This window comes from Hyperolius riggenbachi, chromosome 1 (genome assembly GCF_040937935.1).
Source record: "Hyperolius riggenbachi isolate aHypRig1 chromosome 1, aHypRig1.pri, whole genome shotgun sequence".
NCBI classification, from domain to species: domain Eukaryota; kingdom Metazoa; phylum Chordata; class Amphibia; order Anura; family Hyperoliidae; genus Hyperolius; species Hyperolius riggenbachi.
In genome coordinates, this window is record NC_090646.1 from 228,922,237 (window position 1) to 228,943,531 (window position 21,295).

General features: G+C 42.8%; 1 protein-coding gene across 3 annotated transcripts in view; it reads left to right on the top strand.

Annotated features, from left to right (window-relative positions):
- The window catches only part of LEF1 (lymphoid enhancer binding factor 1), a 169,744-nt gene that overhangs the window by 8,547 nt on the left and 139,902 nt on the right, over positions 1–21,295 (top strand). For all 3 annotated transcript variants that reach the window (XM_068231175.1, XM_068231191.1, XM_068231183.1), the window contains exon 2: positions 14,464–14,521. In XM_068231175.1, coding sequence (XP_068087276.1) covers positions 14,464–14,521 — 58 coding nt within the window. The remainder of the gene's footprint in view (positions 1–14,463; positions 14,522–21,295) is intronic.

Below are 21,295 nucleotides of genomic sequence, written 5' to 3' on the forward strand. Positions count from 1 at the left end.
ACAGCCAAGCAGGGTTTACTTCAGACAGAGGAAAATTCCCAGGCCTCCTATGCCTGTTGTGAAGTTCCAGTGAGGTACACATGTGGTTTCCTCCATTTTTTTTATTAGGCATGCATTGTACTGCTGCAAATATAAAGCAAAGATACCAGAGAAATATCCACTCCAGCCTGTGTTCAGTTTAAATAATCACATTTAAAAATAGTTTTGCATATTTTAATAACCTAGCCAGACTCTAAACTGTGTTTTAAATTTAACCGAAGTGAAAATAAACTTATAGGCAATTGTATCTCTCCTCTTACTCCTAAAATGACTTTTTAGAATCCTGCAATTTTATTTTCTGTGTATCAGCTAAGAAAATAATGTTTAATGTTATATAATGAGATCTCATTTGTAAACACAGGATGTTAATGTGTCTGCTTCCATGAAAGCAGGAAGTAGACAAACTGCAGATTTACTGCAGGATTTGTATCAGCTGTAACAAAAAAAGTTTTTCTTTAAAGGTTATTAAGCTGTTTCTTATCTTTTAGAGCAGTGCTGAGGTTCTGATTTCAGGTCCGCTTTAAACTTAACTTTAAATTTCAAGATTCGTCACAGTCCTCCTTATGATGATAGTCTCATATAAAAAATATCACTTTTACATGTGAAATCCCATGATGCATCCCTTCTGCTCAATCACATAATGCTGGATCACTGCAAATACTTTATATTTCTAGATTTAATTCTGAATGAATCGATTCCTACCACACACTGCACATTGATTTTCAATAGATTCCAGCAGGGTAACTTCAGCATTGCACTGTTAGATGCAGTGTGTCATTATGGCCTTTTGATCTACCGCTGCTCCTGCCCTGCCCTCAATCAACCTGGATCAGCAATCCTGTCTGATGGATACTTTGGGTCGACATTTGTTCAAAGGAATCGAATGGTAAAACCGACAAGTGTATGAACACGTTTATACTGAACATAGCATTTGTTTTTAGGTTCCTCTTTGTCCCTTACAAGATCCTTGTGGTTCTGGTTTGCTATCAGTTAACTACTTACACTGTAAAACAATCCTACATTTTTAGACAAAATCCTATATTTTCCAGTTGAAAATGATTTGGTTAAAGAGGACTTGAGTGACTATAGCAACTCTCACTGATAACTAATTAGTACAGAGTGCCCAGATAGCTCATGATAACTAATTACAAGTCATAAAACTCTTGGATGGCTGAGGAACACTCTCAGTGAAGGGAATAGATAAAAGGGTCAATAAATAGCACAATATGGGAGCTGTAGAACATTTTAAAGAGTGTGTCATTGAGCTGTAACATTGCGAGTAGGTAGGCTGGTTGGCATCTTTGTTTACAGTAGTTTCTTTCCAAGAAGAGATTTAAAAAAAATAAAATAAAGAAAACTTTGATATATTTCCATTAGGAGATGTACTAATCTAAAGGCCCATACACACACCTGACTTAAAAGACCACTATCACGAAAAATAGAAACATTTAAAAATACATGAAAACACATACAGTAAATAAAAAGTACATTTCTCCCAGAGTAAAATGTGCTATAAATTACTTTGCTCCTATGTTGCTGTCACTTACAGTAGGTAGTAGAAATCTGACTGATCTGACAGATTTTGAACTAGCCCATCTCCTCATAGGGGATTCTCAGGGTTTTCCTTATTTTCAAAAGCACTTAGTGAATGGCAGTTGCTCAGTCCAACTGCCAGAATAGTGTGCAAACAGGTAGGGGGTGGCCTTTTTGTAAAGAACAAATGAACACAGAATCCCCCATGAAGAGATGGACTAGTCAAAAACTGTTCAGTTCCATCAGATTTCTACTAACTAATGTATGTGACAGTAACACAAGAGAAAAGTAATTTATAGTTAATTTTACTCTGGAAGAAACATTATTTGTTCTTATTTTTACGTGTTTCCATGTATTTAAAATTTTAAAAATTTTCGTGGCAGTGGTTGTTTAAGTTGGCTGAGGCGGCCCTATAATGACCTCCTCAGCCAATAATCAGGTGTGTGTATGGCAGTCCCTGACCCCCAAATTGCAAGCAATTCGCCTGGCGGATCTACTCACCCCCAGCGACGCTGATCCCATTGTTCACCCCGATTCCCCACCCACCGCATGACCACTCATGTGCCACATGTTGTCCCCTGGCCAGCCCTGCGATGTCACCCAAGAGGATCAGGTCTTGATCATTGACGGGCGACATCCGTCAAAAGGTGTGTACGCACCTTAAAAGCTGTCAAAAAGGGAGTTTATAGCTGTCAGTTAATACCAACTGAGACAGCAACATGGTAAAATGTAATTTATAGGACATTTTACACTGGTACCAATGCACATCTTATATGTATGTGAAGACATGTATTTTACATTTTACAGTGGCAAGATATTTGTGATGGAATTGCTTATCAACCTATCTATTCTAAAACGATTCTTTAATTAGATAATGTTGTCTAAGGGCCCTTTTCCAATAGCGGCGTTTGCGATGCTGAATCGCAAACCGCTAGTGATTTTGAAATCGCTACGGTTTGCTTTTTAACATAGGAATCGCGGTAGGTAATTTCCACTACCGCTATTCGTTTTTGACTCAAATGCGATCGCACCGCGGAGCGATCTTTGCCGCGATTTTGCTATGCAGTGCATTGTATAGCAAAATCATGAACGCAATCGCCGGGAAGTTTCCTGCACTTGCGATTCAGCAATCGCTAGCGTTTAGCGTGAACACTAGCGATTGCTAGTGGAAAAGGGCCCTAAGGATGGAGTTTACACCTCTTCCTTCTCTTTAAAGCAAACCTGTAACTTAAAGTGGATAAAGCTCCACATTAATTGAAAAAAAAATAATTATCCAATAAAAAAGTATTTATTTAAGGCTGCCATACACTGGTCGATTGCCACCAGATCGACCAGCAGATAGATCCCTCAGTGATCGAATCTGATCAAAGAGGGATCTTTGAAACCGATTCACAATCTGTGTAGCTGCCGTCGCCTGCATACATTACCTGATCCGGCCGGCACGAGTCCCCCGGTCTCCGCTGTCTCTTCTATGCTCTGGGCTTCAGCTTCCCTTTACTTCCGGTCGGGGGAAGTTTAAACAGTAGAGGGCGCTCTACTGTTTAAACTTGCTGTCGGGACAGGGAGTAAGTGAAGCTAGCCGGAGCCCAGCGCGGAGAAGGGACAGCGTTGACACGCGCAGGTGGAACAGGTATTGTATTGCCGCTAGCGTCGGTAGTCGGACATTGGAACGCCTCTATCAACGCACTCCCGACCCACCGGTGATCGAGCGAAATCTTCCACGCGGACAGATCGACGGAAACGACCGATTTAGAAAGGAAATCAATCATCCGGTCAGCGTTTGCACAACAATTTCGCAGCAGATTCGATCACAGTGATCGAATCTGCTGTATATCGGCGGGAAATCATGTAAGTGTATGGGCCCCTTTAGCTTACCTATCCTGGTGTTTTTAGTGTTCACTGTCAGATTCAAAACCAATGTGATACGAAAAAAGATAAAAGAATATTTCTGCTGGTTTTCATCTTTACGTTTTTTCTGTGATTTCAAAAATTTCTGCCCTTTTCTTTTTTTTTTAACCCAGCTCAGTGTTCATTTACTGCTTATTTTACAGATTGCTGTGCCTCAAACAGCAATCAACTAGAGAACAGGCTTACATCACTATGTAAACTGTTCAAAGGGAGGGGGTTTCAATTACCTAGTGTCATTTTCTTATCTGAAATGGGAAGTTTCTGTTATTTGTATTTTAAGAGAAGCTTGTTACTGTAGCTGTAGGGGGGGGGGGGGGTTACAACCCCCCCTTTAAAAAAAAAAAGGAAGCCAGTTTTGCCTCTACACAAGTAAGTAACTTTTTTTTTTTTTTTTTTTTTTAAAGCAAGCCACAGGTTTGCTTTAATGTGTCCAGTAGCTGACCAGCAGATCACATGACTCTTTACACAGCTACAAAGAGGGCATATAGACATTACAATACAATCTGCTATGAGATATATGGTAACCGGACAGAGTAGATAATTTATTTAGATTTTTATGAACAAATGTGTCATTTAAGAATATTGCCATAAATGCTGGAGTAGCATAGGCAGTAGACAGCTTTGGCTGAATAGCGTTGCAATAGATAAAGAAGGTTGGAAAGTGTTGTTTAATCTGCTGATATAATTCAGGGCCCGTTTCCACTAGTGCGGTGCGATTTCTTTGCGGAAAATGTATAAACAAATTCACATGCGGATGCAAATTCGCATGCGTTTTCGTGTATCTTTGTAAGTATGCAAATGTAACCATATTAGCACCACATGTAAAGTCAGTCTACTGCTGTTGCTGAGACATAATGTACACATTCCATCTTGTTTTCCTGGTAGAATACAGAGAAAAGCTGGGAATGCACACATGCAGGGAAGAGGCCTGGCTTTCTTGTAACCAAAAGTGATCAAGGTAGTCTTTCCTAAAATAATGTATGAAGGCCCTTTGTATAGATTCAAGGTTCTGTTTACAGTTCACCTAGCAGGAGCAGTGCCATATTCATATTGTAAGGACATGCTGTATTCCTCCAGGCAGGTGGTGTGGCCTGTTGCAGGTGGGGGTGCATCCTTTGGAGTGGGTACATGCTATTGATTGACAATGTCTTTCTGAAAACTGGTACCTTTTGGGATTGCATTGCAGAAAAGATATCGACAAAACGCACTCATCAGAATGGATTGGTGTGGACCAGCCCTATAGATAATGATTGGTGGCTTCATCCTAACCATCTTTATTTGCTGCACGTTTCACCAAAAATGCAGATGTATTGTGGAGGGAGCCTAATTCAAGGAGACCAAACAGGTTTAAGCCACATACTCACAGAAACTTTTGTAAGAAATTATGATTTCTGGTTGTTTTGGGAAACAGTTTGAGAATGATCGCTGTACAGACACACTATTCAGTTATCTGCTGAGCACCCTATTCTGTTACTTAGAAATCAGGCACAAAACTGGCTTGACACATCAATACAAAAGAACTGATAATGGCACCTGTAAAGGCGGTTAGGGTTATGCATCGATGAAAAAGGCGTGCAATTGAGGACAATGCCAACGTCAATTTTAGGTTAGGTTAAAGGACTCACGAGGTGACATGTGACATTATGAGATAGACATGTGTATGTACAGTGCCTAGCACACAAATAACTAAGCTGTGTTCCTTTTTTTCTTTCTCTGCCTGAAAAAAGTTTAAAATCAGGTATGTAAGTGGCAGTTCCTGTCCGGGTCGGGACCGGGTCGGACTCTAGTGTAACCCTCACTGATGAGGAATTACAGCCATAAAACATTTTTGTGGCAGGCTGGCAGTAAATGGCTTCTAAGAGCAGGAAAGAGATAAAAAAAGGGTCAATAGTTCATATATTTTAGCCCTGGCATACTTCAATTAATGTTTCATTGAGAAAAGGCCATGAAACAGTAAAAGCTTAAAAAGTTGATTCAAATATAAAATAAAACTGCGGGATAACTTTAAAGAGACTCTGTAACATTCAAAAGATCCCTTGGGGGGTACTCACCTCGGGTGGGGGAAGCCTCCGGATCCTAATGAGGCTTCCCACGCCGTCCTCTGTCCCACGGGGGTCTCGCCGCAGCCCACCGAACAGCCGGCGACTGTGCCGACTGTCATTTCAATATTTACCTTTGCTGGCTCCAGCGGGGGCGCTGTGGCGGCTTTCCATTCCGAACTACACGGAAATACCCGATCTCATTCGGGTCCGCTCTACTGCGCAGGCGCAGGAAACTTGCGCCTGCGCAGTAGAGCGGACCCGACGGCGATCGGGTATTTCCGTATAGTTCGGAGCCGACAGCCGTCAGAGCGCCTGCGCAGGAGCCAGGAAGGTAAATATTGACGTCACCGCTGCCCGGACTCCACGGAGGGCTGCAGCGAGACCCCTGACGGATGGAGGACGGCGTGGGAAGCCTCATTAGGATCCGGAGGCTTCCCCCACCCGAGGTGAGTACCCCCCAGGGGATCTTTTCATGTTACAGTTCCTCTTTAAAAGTCATTTTTAGAAGGAGGACAGATACAATTGTTTATCTCAGTTTTTTTTTTTTTCGCCTCGGATGTCCTTTAAGAAGAGTTATGCTGGGAATACACGGTTCATTTCTGCTGTGCGTTTTTACTCTTGATCGTTTTTGTCGCTCGATTTCAGCTCTCGATTCTTATCTTTTTCTCGTTTTTCTTATCGTTTTACATTCACTTCTATCAGAAATCGAGAGGCAAAACAATCGAAAGTGAGATCGGATATGTCGGAAATTATCTATCGAACCACCTAATCAGCTACAAAACGAACCGTGTATTCCCAGCATTAGTTAACAGTAGGTGGAGTATTCATTACTAACCAAAAACTACCAATAGTGAAACAGCTGAAAATTGTATCATAATGTCCTAGCACCAAAAATACATATATGGTGCTCTGTTGTATAGATAGGAAGGGATGAGGCTGAGCAGGAGACTACAGAAGGAAAGGCAATAGCGGCATGGAGAAAGACAGTCCAACGCACCAGAATGTTGAAAGGGAAACTATTAAAATGGACCTGAACTCTTGCACATGACAGAAGGAAAACATAGAGAAATGCACCCTGTATTTATTTAGAGAACTTAACCTATCAAATCACCCATCTGTGCCTAATCACAAGTTGTAATTTGATATCTCCCCTGTGTCAGCTGAGTGCCATGGCAGATAAGCTTATTTGAAAGCACAGGATGTTAACAGTATGTCTGCTTCCATGAAAGCAGGACGTAGACACAGTGCAGCTTTATTGTAGGACTTGTATCAGCTGTAACAAAGAAATGATTTTCTGTAAAGGTTATTATGCTGTTGCATATCTTTTAGAGCATACAGGACGTTCTGAGTTCAGGTCTGCTTTAACTACATTGGAAGCACCTGTAGAGTGTAAAGTGTGAATGTAGTGTATAGCACAAAACTCATTTATCATAAGCATGTTGCTTAGTCAGTGTATGCTAAAGTCTAAAAACCCATTTGTACTGCAGATTTCTGCAAAACATGGCTTTGTTATAGATGCACTGAAAAGTTATCTTACAGGCCAATATTCCAAACTAATATTTTTGTTTGTTTGTTTTTTTACTAGTTTTGGATGGATTAGTGAAGCGCAGGAACATCTGTCTGGCATTGATCAGTTTCTGTGTCCCGTTTCCCAGAGATTCTGTCACGTCCTGTTGTGTTGCTGGGGGCAGGAAATGTCTCCAGCTGAGAGAGTAACCATTCTCCATTCTACCCAATACTGAACGAAATCCCCTTTAATAAACAGGGGATGTCATTTTACAGTTCCCACAAACAGCAGATCAGTCTCAGTAATGGGGAAATTGTAGCTTCTTTAGCACTAGCTATTCCCCCACTCCCCTTTCCATTAATCTGAACAGTCTACTCTGCACTTATTTAGGCTCGGTCCACACTTGTGCGGTTGCAGAACGCAATCCACTTGGAACGGATATGGCTTTCAAAAACCAGAACGTAAACGGATCCGTTTTTAAAAGATGTTCTTTTGCAGCATACGTTTCCAGTCTGGACACAGCGGCGGGGAGGGGGCTTCAGGTGACAGTTTAAGAGCAATGACTTTACAGACATGTATTTTGTCTATTTGATGAGCAGCCTCTTCTGTTTCATGGAAAGGGTGGACAGAGGGCAAGCGTAAGATGCCTCTGTGTGGGGTGAACAAAAGCATAACAATGGTATCGATTTTTAGTTGTTCATCATATTGGACCACTAATGATCTTGTCATGAGTTGCTGTGTGGTAGCATAGACATCCACCATGTGCAGAGGCTGGCTAGTCTGGCCTCGTAGCACACTGTGAGTCACAGGTGGTTTGGGTGATATTTTATTTCTATCACGGAATTCCTGGTTAATACATGATTTTTGTTTTCAGACTTAAAGGAATCATCAGGTTATTTATGCTAGGCAAGATCTACTTACCCAGGGCTTCCTCTAGCCCCTTGCAGCTGATATGTCCCTCGACGCAGCTCCGCTGCAGTCTCTGGCCCGGAGTCCCCGGCGGTTCAAATGCCGTCCGCTACTGCGCCTGCGCGAGCACTGCTGTCAATCACTTGCATGTAGGCTGGAGTGTTCTGCGCAGGCCCACATGTGAGTGATTGAAAGCGGCGCTCGCGCAGGCGCAGTACAGGGTCAACCTTACAAGGTCGGCCTCTGCACCGGCGGGGACCCTGTGCCGAGGCTGGGAGCAGAGCTGCATCGAGGGACATATCGGCTGCTAGGGGCTAGAGGAAGCCCTGGGTAAGTAGATCTTGCCTAGCATAAATAGCCTGGTGATTCCTTTAAGGTGCCCACAAATGATCCAATCATTTTTTCCAGTCTTACCAAAACTTTGTAGTAGAAGGGTAAACTGAGCATATATACTTTGATGTGGTAGGTAGTCCCTCATATTATATGGAACTGGTAAGATTGGACATCATTAGTGGGAATCTAAAGCCGGGTCTACACGGCACGATGTGTCTTTTCAATTGAGCCGGTGATGCGGCTTGATTGATAAGATCCGACAGGTCCGATCTCGCCGCGGCCGATTCCCCGCTCGTTCCCCGCGAGCGAACAATAGCGGGGAATTGAGCGGAAGATAAGCGGCGCCGGCGGGGACGAGGGGGGATCGAATATGACGCACGTGCGGACGAGCGGGGACACAGTGGGTACGCGCATTGATGCGGCAGAGTCGATCCGGCAGCTAATCGAGCCGCCTGATCGCTCTGTGTAGACCCGGCTTAATGCCTGGTACATACCATGCAATTTCCCATTAGATAGATGGATCAAAGCAATTTTTTCCAACAGGTCTGATCTGTTTTTCTGGTCGATTTTGTATAGAAGTGATCGGAAAATCGATCACAAACACAATCAGAAATCAGATTGGAACTGTCAGAAATAATCAATTCGACTCATCTATCTAACGGGAAATTGCAAAGGCATTAGAGCCTGAGGCCCACTAGAGATCGCAATCACTGTTTATGAGAGAGATTTTGCTACTAAAAAAGAGCGATCTCAAGAAATGTTATTTTGGCCTCTGCATTCCCTGAATGAAATCGCTCCAAAAATGTAGGCACCGCAACTGTGATTTTGGCTAATTCCAGTCGCTCCTGTGGAGTCACTACCATAGGCTTTCTTTAGCGTAGCACTTTTGGAATCACTGCTGTTTCCTAGAAAGCACAAATTGATGCTGAAACAGCTCTAGTGGGCCCCAGGCCTTAGCAGCAGAGTTATGGAGCCATCTTGGAACACAGTATACTTTCCCAGCAGCTGACATCAAGGGAAATGAATGTGGAGGAGTTAGTTGGGGTCACAGTGTACAGTAGCTTTATGGTAAACACATAGTTTCTTTCTGAAGAAGAGAGTTTTAAAGGAGCTGTAGTGAAAATAACATAATGAATAAAAATGCTTATTTTTTTATAATGTGCATTTATAGATTTATAGAGAATTCTATGCACAGAGGGAGGTATTGTTTGCATGGCAGTTGGAAACAGCTCTTATTTCCTACAATGCAATGAGGTTCACAGACAGGAAACTGTCAGGACCTTGGTCATGACATCACACTGTGGAAGGGGTTTCACCACAATATCAGCCACACAGACCCCCTGATGATCTATTTGAGAAAATGTAAAGATTTCTTGTGCTACTGATTGGAATGAAGTAAAGTTCCTCTTTAAGCGTCTTGGTAGGACCCTGAGTGATGGTTAGGCAGTACATGGAGAGAATATTTCAACACCCATCAATGTCCGTGGCAGTTCTACTCATCTGTCATCAGCTACTATAGTTGTCACTTGACAGGCTATGAATCACAGAGACTTGTGACAGTTATAAATCTCCAACTATAGTACTGCTCAATGAAGATGCTAAAAACTATACCATATAACATAAGCAGCAACTTAAAGCTGCATTGACCAGTACAGTAACCAGCTGCACAACTCTGCTACAAGGTTCAAGGACTGGAGCCTGCCTATCCCTATCCACATGTGTAGTTTGTGGTACAAGTAAACTTTACTATCTCATGCTGAATGAAGACTGTGTTATCTACACAAAACAAAGGGTGATTGGAATTCTTGATATAGAAATGTATCTTTTTTTTCTACTGGAAAACCACAAGCAACTACATGATGTGCAATCTCTGCCATTATTGACACATGTGGTATTAGTTTCTAGTTCAGTTCCATTTTAAAGTGACTTTTAATAGTTTTGCCACAATATTTCTGGCCGTGGAAGCAAGTCCTGCAATAATATTTAGTCAATTGCGGCAGTTAAAAACAAAAACACAAGCCTACAGACAATATTTATTTTAACACATGTGGGACTTTCAGTGCTCAGGAAGTGAATTAATGAAAAGATACAAACAGTATAATTGCTGTCAGATGGCATTGCCCGTCACTAAGTAATGCATTATCTGTTACCTGGCTCAACACAGGAAGGAAATGCATTGCTAATAGGACACTTTTATCGTCGGGCCAAGTGCTAATTATAGGTATGCATTTTATGTGTTATATGTGCATGGTTGATCTGTCTAGGATAGATCTAATAGATACTGTGGTCTTTAGACATTTTGATTGCAGCAAAAGTTGTGCAAGATTTTATTTTATTTTGTGTTATTATGCATAAGAATGTAAAATCAGTTGCTCTAAAAAGCCTCTGTAGAAGCTTGGTTGCAGTGGCGGCTCCAGCTTCAAATTTTTTGAGGGGCACAAAGGGGGCACGATGACTGGCAGGTGGGGCCCATTTGGGTGATCAGAATCAATGTTTGTATGGTGAGCTTTAGATATTGTTTGCCTAAATCAGGTGATAAAATTGAAGTTAACTAGTTCAGCAATGATAGGAGCGAAATGTAAACATCACAACTTGTGTCAGGGAGTAAATGACAAAACCTATCTGGAAAAGTGCTTTGAAAAGCGCATTTACCAAAAATGCAGCGCGCAAAATCGCAAAATGCTTGCGTTTGCAATTACGATTTTAGATGTGAACAAGGCCTCAGTGCCTCTAGCTGGCTGATGCTCTGCAGCAGATGTGAACAGCCAGAAAAGGACAGTCACACGACACCCAATCAAAACTTTCTACAGCTGTCATTTCTAGTGCCAGACTGAATCTGATTGGTGGCTATAAGGCAGCACATTTATTTTTTGCTTTAGACATCTACGTAATTGAGGCCTAGCAAAAGACAGAATGCATTGTTATTGATATTGATTGTTTACCTGTTTGACATCTTGCACTAGTCAATACTGGATCAGATCTCAGCAGAGAAAGAATCTATTATGGATTGCTCCACTGCCATCACTAGCTTTGTATTGTTTGATGCAGCACAAAACTAAAGCCTTATATACGTACTAAATGGTCCAGGGTGTCGTCACGAGATCCGGACTGACCAGTCGTTTCTGCTGAGCACAGGCTGACTCTGTAGTTTTCCTACTCACCCCACTCCATGCCCATGTACAGCACCATCCTCACTCTGCCTACCACCATAGCAACAGAGTCTAGAGACACATCTGAACAGAACTCGGCCCTGAACTGTCACCCAAGTAATTGAGCTTCAATCTCTGCGGGCGACAGAACACTTTAAAGAGGCACTGTAGCAGGGGTGTTGCTAGTATCCTAAGAGATCCAGGCACTTTTGGGCACTCCAGCTGAAAATGGGTGTGGCCATGCAGCAGAATGTGGGTGTGGTCATGGGTGGAGACAAATTTACATAAACGTAACAGTGGTCTGAGTAGGTCTCCCCAGCAAAATGTTGGATGAGGCCCCCTCTCCATTAATACAAAAAAAAAATGCAGCATACCACATAAATACGCTGTGTCACTTAAACAAAAACTAGGCAGAGTTCCTGGCTTCTGTGCTGGCTGGTCTGCTGCCAGTCCCCCCATAGCATTCCCTGACCCTCTAGTAGACCCCCTCCCATGCACCCACGGACCTCCCATCAGGGCCCCCTCACTCCCTTCTGCCCCCACATGGCGAATCACAATCTTTGAAGGCCTGAATGCACTAACGTCCGTGTGGCCTCTTTTCACGCTCCTATGGCTGGGAGCATTCTGCTTATGTTCAATTTGTTAAGACTGTAACTGCGCTTGCACAGAACGCTATGGGAGTATGATGGAGGAGGCATGCAGCCCAGAACAGTGCATGCATAGTGCCCCACAACCCTGCGGGATTGTGTGGTCTTCACAATTGGACCAGAAGGGCATTGAGTGAGCACATGGTTTACAGGAGACTGGAAATAAAAACCCTTTCTCCCATTCATCTCAGGTTTACTTTATTCATTTTTAATTGACTAAGATAACTCCTGGATAAGCTTCCCAGTACCTTTCATCACATTAATGGGCAGCCCACGTGTGGCACTGTTCTCAGGACCCCAGATTCATTCGGGGCCCCATACAGCAGTCCTCCCTGTGATGCCCAGAAGGCAGCCCTGCCTCCCATTGAGTCACCACAACTCCCAGCATGCCCCCAAAGAAGAACCCCAGGTCCCTGCATGCCCCCATATAGGCATCACGGCACTTAGCATGGCATCACAGCACATAGCATGGCATCAAATCCTCACATTCATGTTTACAAGATTTTGCACACACTTCACTCCACCTCTGGAATGCCCTCCCCAACACATCCGTCACTCACCAACCTTTGTTACCTTTAAACGCTCTCTAAAAACTAATTTGTTCCGACAAGCATATGCGCTACCTTAGGCCACTTCCCTTCGTCCTAAGACCAAATTGCGCTCCTACTAGGTATCCTAAAACACACTGCCTCTATATGTTTGTTGCATACAACCCCTCCTCTTGCCCCCCCTCCCCCCCCCCCACACCATTCCCCCAGCTCGCAAGGGCAGGGTTCTCTCCCCCTTTTCTGCCTTGTAAATTATTATACATTTTATTCATCATGTTACTTTTATCACTGTCATTACCAATTCTGTATTTTGTATTCTGTATCATTTTTGTATTTTGTCACTAATTATGTATCTTGTACATTGGTGTACACCACTGTCTGTATTATTATGTACCCAATGTTTGTTTCTTACTTTGTACAGCACCATGGAATATGTTGGCGCTTTATAAATCAATAATAACAATCACAGAACACAATATGCCCATATAGAGGACCATAGAACCCACCATACCCTAAATTGCTGCGTGCTGTGGTGCCATGCTGGGTGCTGTGTAGTGACATGCTGGGTGCTGTGGTGCCTCTGTGGAGCATGCTGGGTACTGTGGTGCCTCTGTGGAGCATGCTGGGTACTGTGGTGCCTCTGTGGAGCATGCTGGGTACTGTGTGTGCCATGCTGGGTACCTCTGGAGAACATCCGGTGCACCCCAGATAGATCAGGGAGACATTAGGGATCTTTGGGGCTAGCAACGCCCCTGCACTGTAGTGATATATGGTAGTGCGCAGTAAATTATTAAGGATACCCACTCTTACTGTAAATGTTCTGGTTTCAGCACAATAAATACTTCCTACAGCTTTGTTTTGCTGTATATTGGTATGTAGCCCTGCCATCCCAGTGATGCTTAGTCTAGGCCAGGCATGGGCAAACTTGGCTCTCCAGCTGTTAAGGAACTACAAGTCCCACAATGCATTGCAGGAGTCTGACAGCCACAGTCATGACTCATAAAGGCATATGCATTGTGGGACTTGTAGTTCCGTAACAGCTGGAGGGCCGAGTTTGCCCATGCCTGGTCTAGGCTGATTACCTATGTGGAATCCCCCCCCCCCCCCCCCTCCCACACACAAAACATTCTGGGAGACCAGGTAAATTTTGTACTGTACTGGCTCCAGTACTCATAGTAACCAACATTACGCAGAGATCAGTACTAGTCTAGTACCAGTTAGTACCAGTACTAAAGATGCTGCCACCTGTGATAAAGTTGAGAAAGTAAATTAGGGAGAGGAAAACATTTACAAGGGGCAAACACTGACTAAATATTGTAAGTTATTCATTTATATTATGTTATTCACTATGCTATTTTCACTACCGTTCTTCTATAAGCCAGCTGTCAATCACCACTAGACTAAACACTGGTGGAGGCGTCAATCACCGCTGCTCATTTTACTCTCGGCTCTCTATATAGAGTCTTAAAAGAGTCTGAACAATCTTTTCATATGGCAAAAATCTAGTGTCTGTATGGAGCTTTAGGTTCGGGTCACATTAGGCTGTTTTCAGCCTACGTTCCGCTCCGATGAGTGGAACGCAGCAGCCGCAGCAATGCTTTCACTATGGGAAAGTTCACATTGCTACGTTCCGCTACGTTCCGTTCCCTGCGTTCCGCTCAACAGAGCGGACGTTCCCAACATGTCGGGACCTTGCGTTCCCACTATGCAAGTGTACGGGCGGATGCGTCCTAATGTGAACCCGGTCTTAGTGGTGTGAATTGTTCCGAGGGTGATATATACTGACTGCTTTTTATGTGCCTTTACTAAAAATGAATCTCAAAAGTAACCTCTCTTGTATTTTTGCAGCTCTCGAGACGAAGGCAAGACTCTTACCATGAAAAGTGTAGGGAGCACCCAGATGATGGTGAGTTCCAACCATATCACTTTAGCCCTTCCGATTTTGATGTGAAGGCAGTTGTGTTTTTAGTTGTACTGCATTTTCAGGTTTAAGGTTCTCTTAAGCTAGAAAAGCTTCCAAGCTCTTCAGCATTTTGCTTGCTGTAGATAATTACTTTAAAAGTAACAGTACGCAAAGTCATTTTCTATAAAGATCATTGAAATGATTTCATCAAAATCAGTACAGATTGATTTCAGTTGTAGAACTGAGAGAACCTCGATGGGTCAGGTTGGAAACTGTGATTCATTTTAAATTGATGGCTGATATGTTTAAGAACAAACTAATCAAATTGAATATTGGCTAATGTGTGTGTGCCCAGCTTTAGTGACTCCATGTTTATTCAGATTTAGTACTGATAAGTAAAAATATTTAAGCAAATATTTAATGGCTAAGGGAGGGAATGAAATGGAGTCAATCAAAGCCTGTAGTTGCTGCTTAAAGTGTACCAGAGATGAACAAACATACAAGATTTATACATACCTGGGGATTCCTCCAGCCCCATCCGCACCGATCACTCCCACGCCGGTATCGGGTCCCATAACTTCGGCCAGTCGAGGCTAGTTTGACCATGTGCAGTACGTGCCCTCTGTCTCTCTCCGGCAGATAATAGTATTGAGCAGGCGGAGAGATGGTGGGAGGGCACTGCGCATGGTCAGACTGGCCTTGACTGGCCAAAGTTACGGCTATAGAGAAGGCTGAGGACGGCACTGTGAGAGCGATACGTGTGGAGGGGGCTGGAGGAAGTCCCAGGTATGTATAAATCTTGTATGTATCTTCGTCTCTGGTTTCCTTTAAAGTGTACCTGAGACAACAGGATATAAAAGTTTTATAATTACCTGGGGCTTCCTCCAGCCACCTCCATGCAGATCACACCTTCGCAGCCATCCAATGCCTCCTGGATCCTCCGGTAGATTCTCAATTATCTTTGGCCAGTCAGCACAGGACCAGTCCACCCGCTTGTGCTCTCCCGGTGCAGGCACAGAATGCTCCCTGCTGCGGGAGTGAGACAGTTTACAATCATGCGTTATGAAAGCTTTTCACAACACACTCCTGCATGCATTTTCCTGTCCACTGTGGACCCAATACATATAAAAGCGCATGAGCGCAAGGCACAGTACCTGTTAGAAAAAAGCAAAAAATAACTGTCTCTAGTACTTTCAAGCTGCACATCACCACATGCAAGCATATTTTAATTTTGGTCAGTGCACATCTGCGCTTTAGTGGTGCTTTGTGGTGGATTCCGTCAAATGGTGCACAGCATGCTGTGTGTTTACCGGACAACTTGCATGTTTAGTTGCAACGAAGCATACTTCTATGTACTGAATGCTTCGCTGTATGCATAATTTACCTTGAAAAGTTGGGGGGGGGGGTTGTTGTTGGTACTTTGAAAATTGCTGTGATGGTTGGTGCTGATGCAGTTCTGAAGAGCGTTATAGCAGAGGCCAGTTGCAACCAGCAATGTAGGTTATAGTTAGCTGTCCACTAGAGGCATGTGAATCTTTAGATGCAAAACTCACATGAAAATGCGCCACTGCATGTGCATTCACAATATTTTTGGGGGGAGCAATTTTTACAAAATAGGAAACCCTATCCACGGGATTTACAATAGCAACATGGATGTATTTTCTGGATGCGATTTCCGCATCAAATGCAAACAGGTTCATAGAAATTCATTGCTGTGCAAATTTGTTTGCTGAAAAAAAAAGCAGGCCTTAAAGGTGAATACACACCTTTGACGGATATCGCCCGACGGGATCAGGACCTGATCCCCTTGAGCGACATCGCTGGGCTGCACACACACTGTGTAGCTTACGAAGCGCCGTGTTGCCATGCGAGGGAGGCGGAGGGACACGAGCGGTGCGTGCGTGATGTCACGCGGTGGGCGTAAACATTGAGATCTGCTGATGCACGTATTGTGCATGATTTACATAAATGTCTGTTTGCTTCCACTAAGTACTGTAAACAATGGGATGCTTCACATCACAAGATACAAACACATTACAAAAGAAAATAAAAAAATGTTTTCCAAATCGGAAATTCCTGAGCTCTTCACTTGTACCTATAAAGCCAAAATATACATACTGTACATCTGAAGTGTCTTGTTATTTCCAGCTATGGTTAGAGCTGTTTGGCCACATCACTAAGTGACATTTGTACCTGTATCACCTTCGCAGTTTCATTTCTCTCAGTTGGTGTGAAGAGATCAATTGTTCACTTGACTGGGGGATGACAAAGTAATAAAATCTAACGCTCACACGGCAGGCAGTCCCAGGTAGTCATCACATTGCACAACAGTTTCTACAGTGGGTCATATTATCACAAACAAATGACATAACAACTGAAACAATAACACTGTATGAATGAAAAAATGACAGTGGTTTCACTAACAGTTGACACATCATAAATACCGCAGTTACTACCACTCAAGAATTGCTTCACAGCAACTGAGGATTGCTTCGTAGCAACATGATCTGCCTGGAACCCACTAGCAGCACTTTTCTGAGTGCTTGTGATTTAAAAAGCTCATGCTAATGTAATGCTATGTGTGTGATCCCACTTGAGCAATGTGATTTTATAAACATCACCCTGAGCATTACATTAGCAAGAGCTTTTCAAATCACTAGTGCTCACAAAACCGCTGCTAGTGGGTCCCAGGCCTATATAGAGCATTCAGTGTGAGTTGATAGGTGCATACACATGTACAATAACAAAGTCATAATTGGGACTTAATCATTAGAGCAACACTGAGGGACACAAGCACTATACAGACATGTTGCTTGGCAATAGCATGCACTGTTCCATGGAGAGGGAAGGACTGGGCAGCACACAATATAGCAGTGGGGTAAGGGGAGAAAAATGCTTGTTTGCCGGTATCAACAATGTACACTTGGCTTTCCTCTATGTGTATGATGCTTTAAACCTACATACAAATAATATACAGTACATTTGCTGGAAATTATCTTTTATGATTGATTTGGGTGACAGCATGCAGATAAGCTGTTTAACATACTGCAGTTCAGTCCATTCTGACCTATGGAGAGGGGAGGGGGAGAACCAGCAGAAGTAGTCCAGTTGCAGCTCACAGTGGGAATTGTAGTGGAAGTTGGCTGGGTAAGATCTAAATCAGAATATCGCTGCTGAAGAGGAGGAGGCTGACATTGAGGGGCACCTGTATTCATGCTAGATTTTGACCTCCTGAAAATATTACATACAGTCAGTTCATCTGGTGTGTGTGTGTGTGTGTGTGTGTGTGTGTGTGTGTGTAGCTTAATATAATTTGTCAAATCCCATAGATTCATGATACCGATTGACTCTTCTGACCAATGTTGCAATCAGCAATCATTTAGAAAGGGATGCCATTTGAGTACACAAGGTGATGCAAATAATGCTTAATTGATGCAGAACTATGCAAATTTCCGATACTATTTCATACAGCATGAAATGGACCAATCAAACCCCATCTCAGCTTCATTGTATTTTTTTGCATCTCACTGACCATCCTAGTATACAGTATACTTCTGTATGATAGTTTTGTTGCTCAGCATCAACAGATTTCTCACACACAGATAGGTGTACAACAGTAATGACAGACAGTGATAAAAATGTACAAACTTGCTAGATTCCTATGACCAGCTTTGAATAACAGGTAGAGCTACTCTGCAGCCAGGGTTAGGCCTTATACACATGTAAATGGCGTAACGATGGCTCATTTTGCAAGATGTCATTAGATTTAAGTGTACTGTTTATGGGGATCATTTGTTTTTACATTCATTGGAAAGTGCACTATAAGCCCTTGCCTACACTAAATATTAACAGTACACTTGGGTCAGGTCCTTTACTTACCGCAGAGCCAGTCCAAGAGCTCTCATGCTGCTTTCATTATGTTTATTTGGTGTGGAATCTGAAGGCTGTAATCAGGATATTACACACTGTGATGGTTTTACTGTACAATGCAGAGCAAAACAATATAGGAATATACTGTATAAAGGTTGCAGTCAGATCTTGATCGCTATGTGGTGCCTTCCCATCTGCAGTATTGGGGGATCAAATGCTGATAAAGTAAGCATCCCTAGTTTTAAGATTTTCCAGTGTTGGTATGGGTTACACTTAAAGGGAAATACCACTATTGTTACTAAAAAAAAAAAAAACCTGAGGTTTTCAGGCTCTCTCTCTCTCAGTTCAGTTTCATATCAAACGATTGGAAATTATCGAACGAATGGAAATTTGCCATCAATCTGCCACGAAAATTGCATGATGTGTACCCAACATTAGTCATTCCACAGTGCTTCTACCAAAATCTGTTAGACATGAGTGTCGAAATTATGGATTATAAACATTATACAGTAACAGTAGATATTTAATTAGATTCAAAAAATTTTTACAACTCTAATATCTAATTTACTTTAAAATTTGTTTATTGTACCGTAAAACAAACTGAATTCTGATTGATTTCTATTGGAAACCGCACTTTGTTCATCTAGCTTTGCCGTATGAAATGGAATGGTGTATGTTTGCCTTGGCCTGGCAGAAGGTGCTTTCTCACTGCTATGATGGGAGGATGGGGAGACTGGTAGTGGACCACCTGCTGTGGGGGAATACAGTAGTAGTGGGCCCAGGGCTGTGGAGTCGGCACAAAAATCATCCGACTCCAACTCCTTAGCTTATGAAACCAACGACTCCGACTCCAGGTACCCAAAAATTGCTCTAACTCCTCGAGTCCGACTCCACAGCCTTGAGTGGGCTAAAAGAAAAAAAATCAACTCTGCATATAATATATATATACATATATATATATATATATATATATATATATATTTTTTTTTTTTTTTTTTTTTTTTTGCTCTAAAGTATAGTTGGTCCCAGTGGTCAGGCAATGCCTGTGCAGTTACATAATAATTTCCCGATCTGATTGGAGATACTAAATGTCAGTGACGTAAGATCTGTGTATAGCATACTTCCACAAGGCCAAACTTTTCAGGCAAAGGGTCATATTGCCATTCTTGAGAGTGCTAGGGGCCGAACTAGCAAAATTAAACACAACTTTTTCTGATATGAGCATATAATCGTTAGGGATGGTAATGCTTAGGAGAACTTATGGAGAAGAATGTGATCAGTTTGATGGAATGCCCTTCCACCACCCATCAGACTTGCTCCCTCTTTCAACACATTCAAGCAAGCCCTCAAAACCCACCTCTTTATGATGGCCTACCCACCTCCTACCACACAGTAACTCTCTAAGGAATATTTAACAGCCCCACCTAGTGTTTCCACCCCTCCCTTTAGATTGTAAGCCTCTGGCAGGGTCCTCCACTCCCTAGTGTAATCTACAGGATCATGTGCTCCTGTCCTATATCAGACTGTACTTGTATTACTGGGCCTACCTAACCAGCCCATATCGCATGATCATGTATTTTGTACAATTTGCATGTATAACTTTGTTCTATGTGTATAACCCTATGTCTGTCATCCTTGTATATACTTATTGTCCAGCGTTGCTTAATATGTTGGCGCTTTATAAATACAATAAATAATAATTATAATAATAATTTATACAGTGATAAACCTCGGTTACATTAAGTTAAGTCTGTCCTTTGTCATAATTTGTTGTTAATTACACATGTTACTATTAATTAATATGTTTCAACATTAACATAGTGTTTATGTTGGGGTACAACACAGTACAATACAGTGTGGGGTACAGTACATTTTTATAACTAGGCCTTTCTTTAACATTGACTCTCAAGTAACCAGAAACCACACTTATCCAGCATCATCTGATCCCCGTTGGTGCCGGATAATGGGGGTTTTACTGTATGGGCGAATCTGTGAATGTGAGCGTTTAGTGTTATATAGACTGTTCTCTTTTCCACAGAGACAAGGGAACAATTGTTTCATTGTGATGCCAGATGATTTACGAGTTGGAAGACAAAGTCATGGCAGCTGGGGGTGCGCAGTTGATTTCATTGAATATGATATCCTCTATATAGCAAGCTTTAGGTGGTATGAAAGCAGTAAAGACTACAACATACCTTAAGAAACTGTCACCCTCGGCTAGATCAGACATACCAAGAAAGATTTAACCTAATCCCTTGCCCTCTTTTTCCTGCATTTGATTAGTGGTGCCGTCTGTTGTAAGAAAGCCCACAGCTGCCTTCTGCCCAGGAGGTAGCAGTCTGCAGGGCTCCCTTCTAGTCTGCTTCCTTTTACTGCCATAGACACAGTTTCACTTTCATACAGCTACAACTGATTAATGGTAATATAGAAGCCAGACCCTGCAAAGAATTATGGGAACAGTAGTAGTAGCACATGAGGAGCCAGAGGCCTTTGTGTCTAGCTAGGTATTTGCTGTGCAAGATCTCACCCCCCCCCCCCCCCCCCCCCTCCAAATTTCTCTCTATGTGCAAGAGGTAACTGTAAAGCTGTGTACTGATTTCTAAAAAGAGGCATTATCCTCAGTACTCAGACTTGGATCTGCCAAATGGTATTCACTGTGTTATGGTGGTGGAGCATGGGGAGAGGAACATGAGGCTGTCCAATTAGGGCCGGATTTGTACTCTTTACCGCCCAAGGCCACTGTCACCAGCTGCCCCCCTTCAATATAGGTAGCGAGATGACCCTTCCCTCCAGTATAGATAGCCAGATAACCCCCCCCCCCCTCCTCCTCCAGTATAGGTAGCCAGATGACTCCCTTAATCTCTCCCTCCCCCCCCCCCCCTTTCTGTATAGATATCCAGCTCGCCT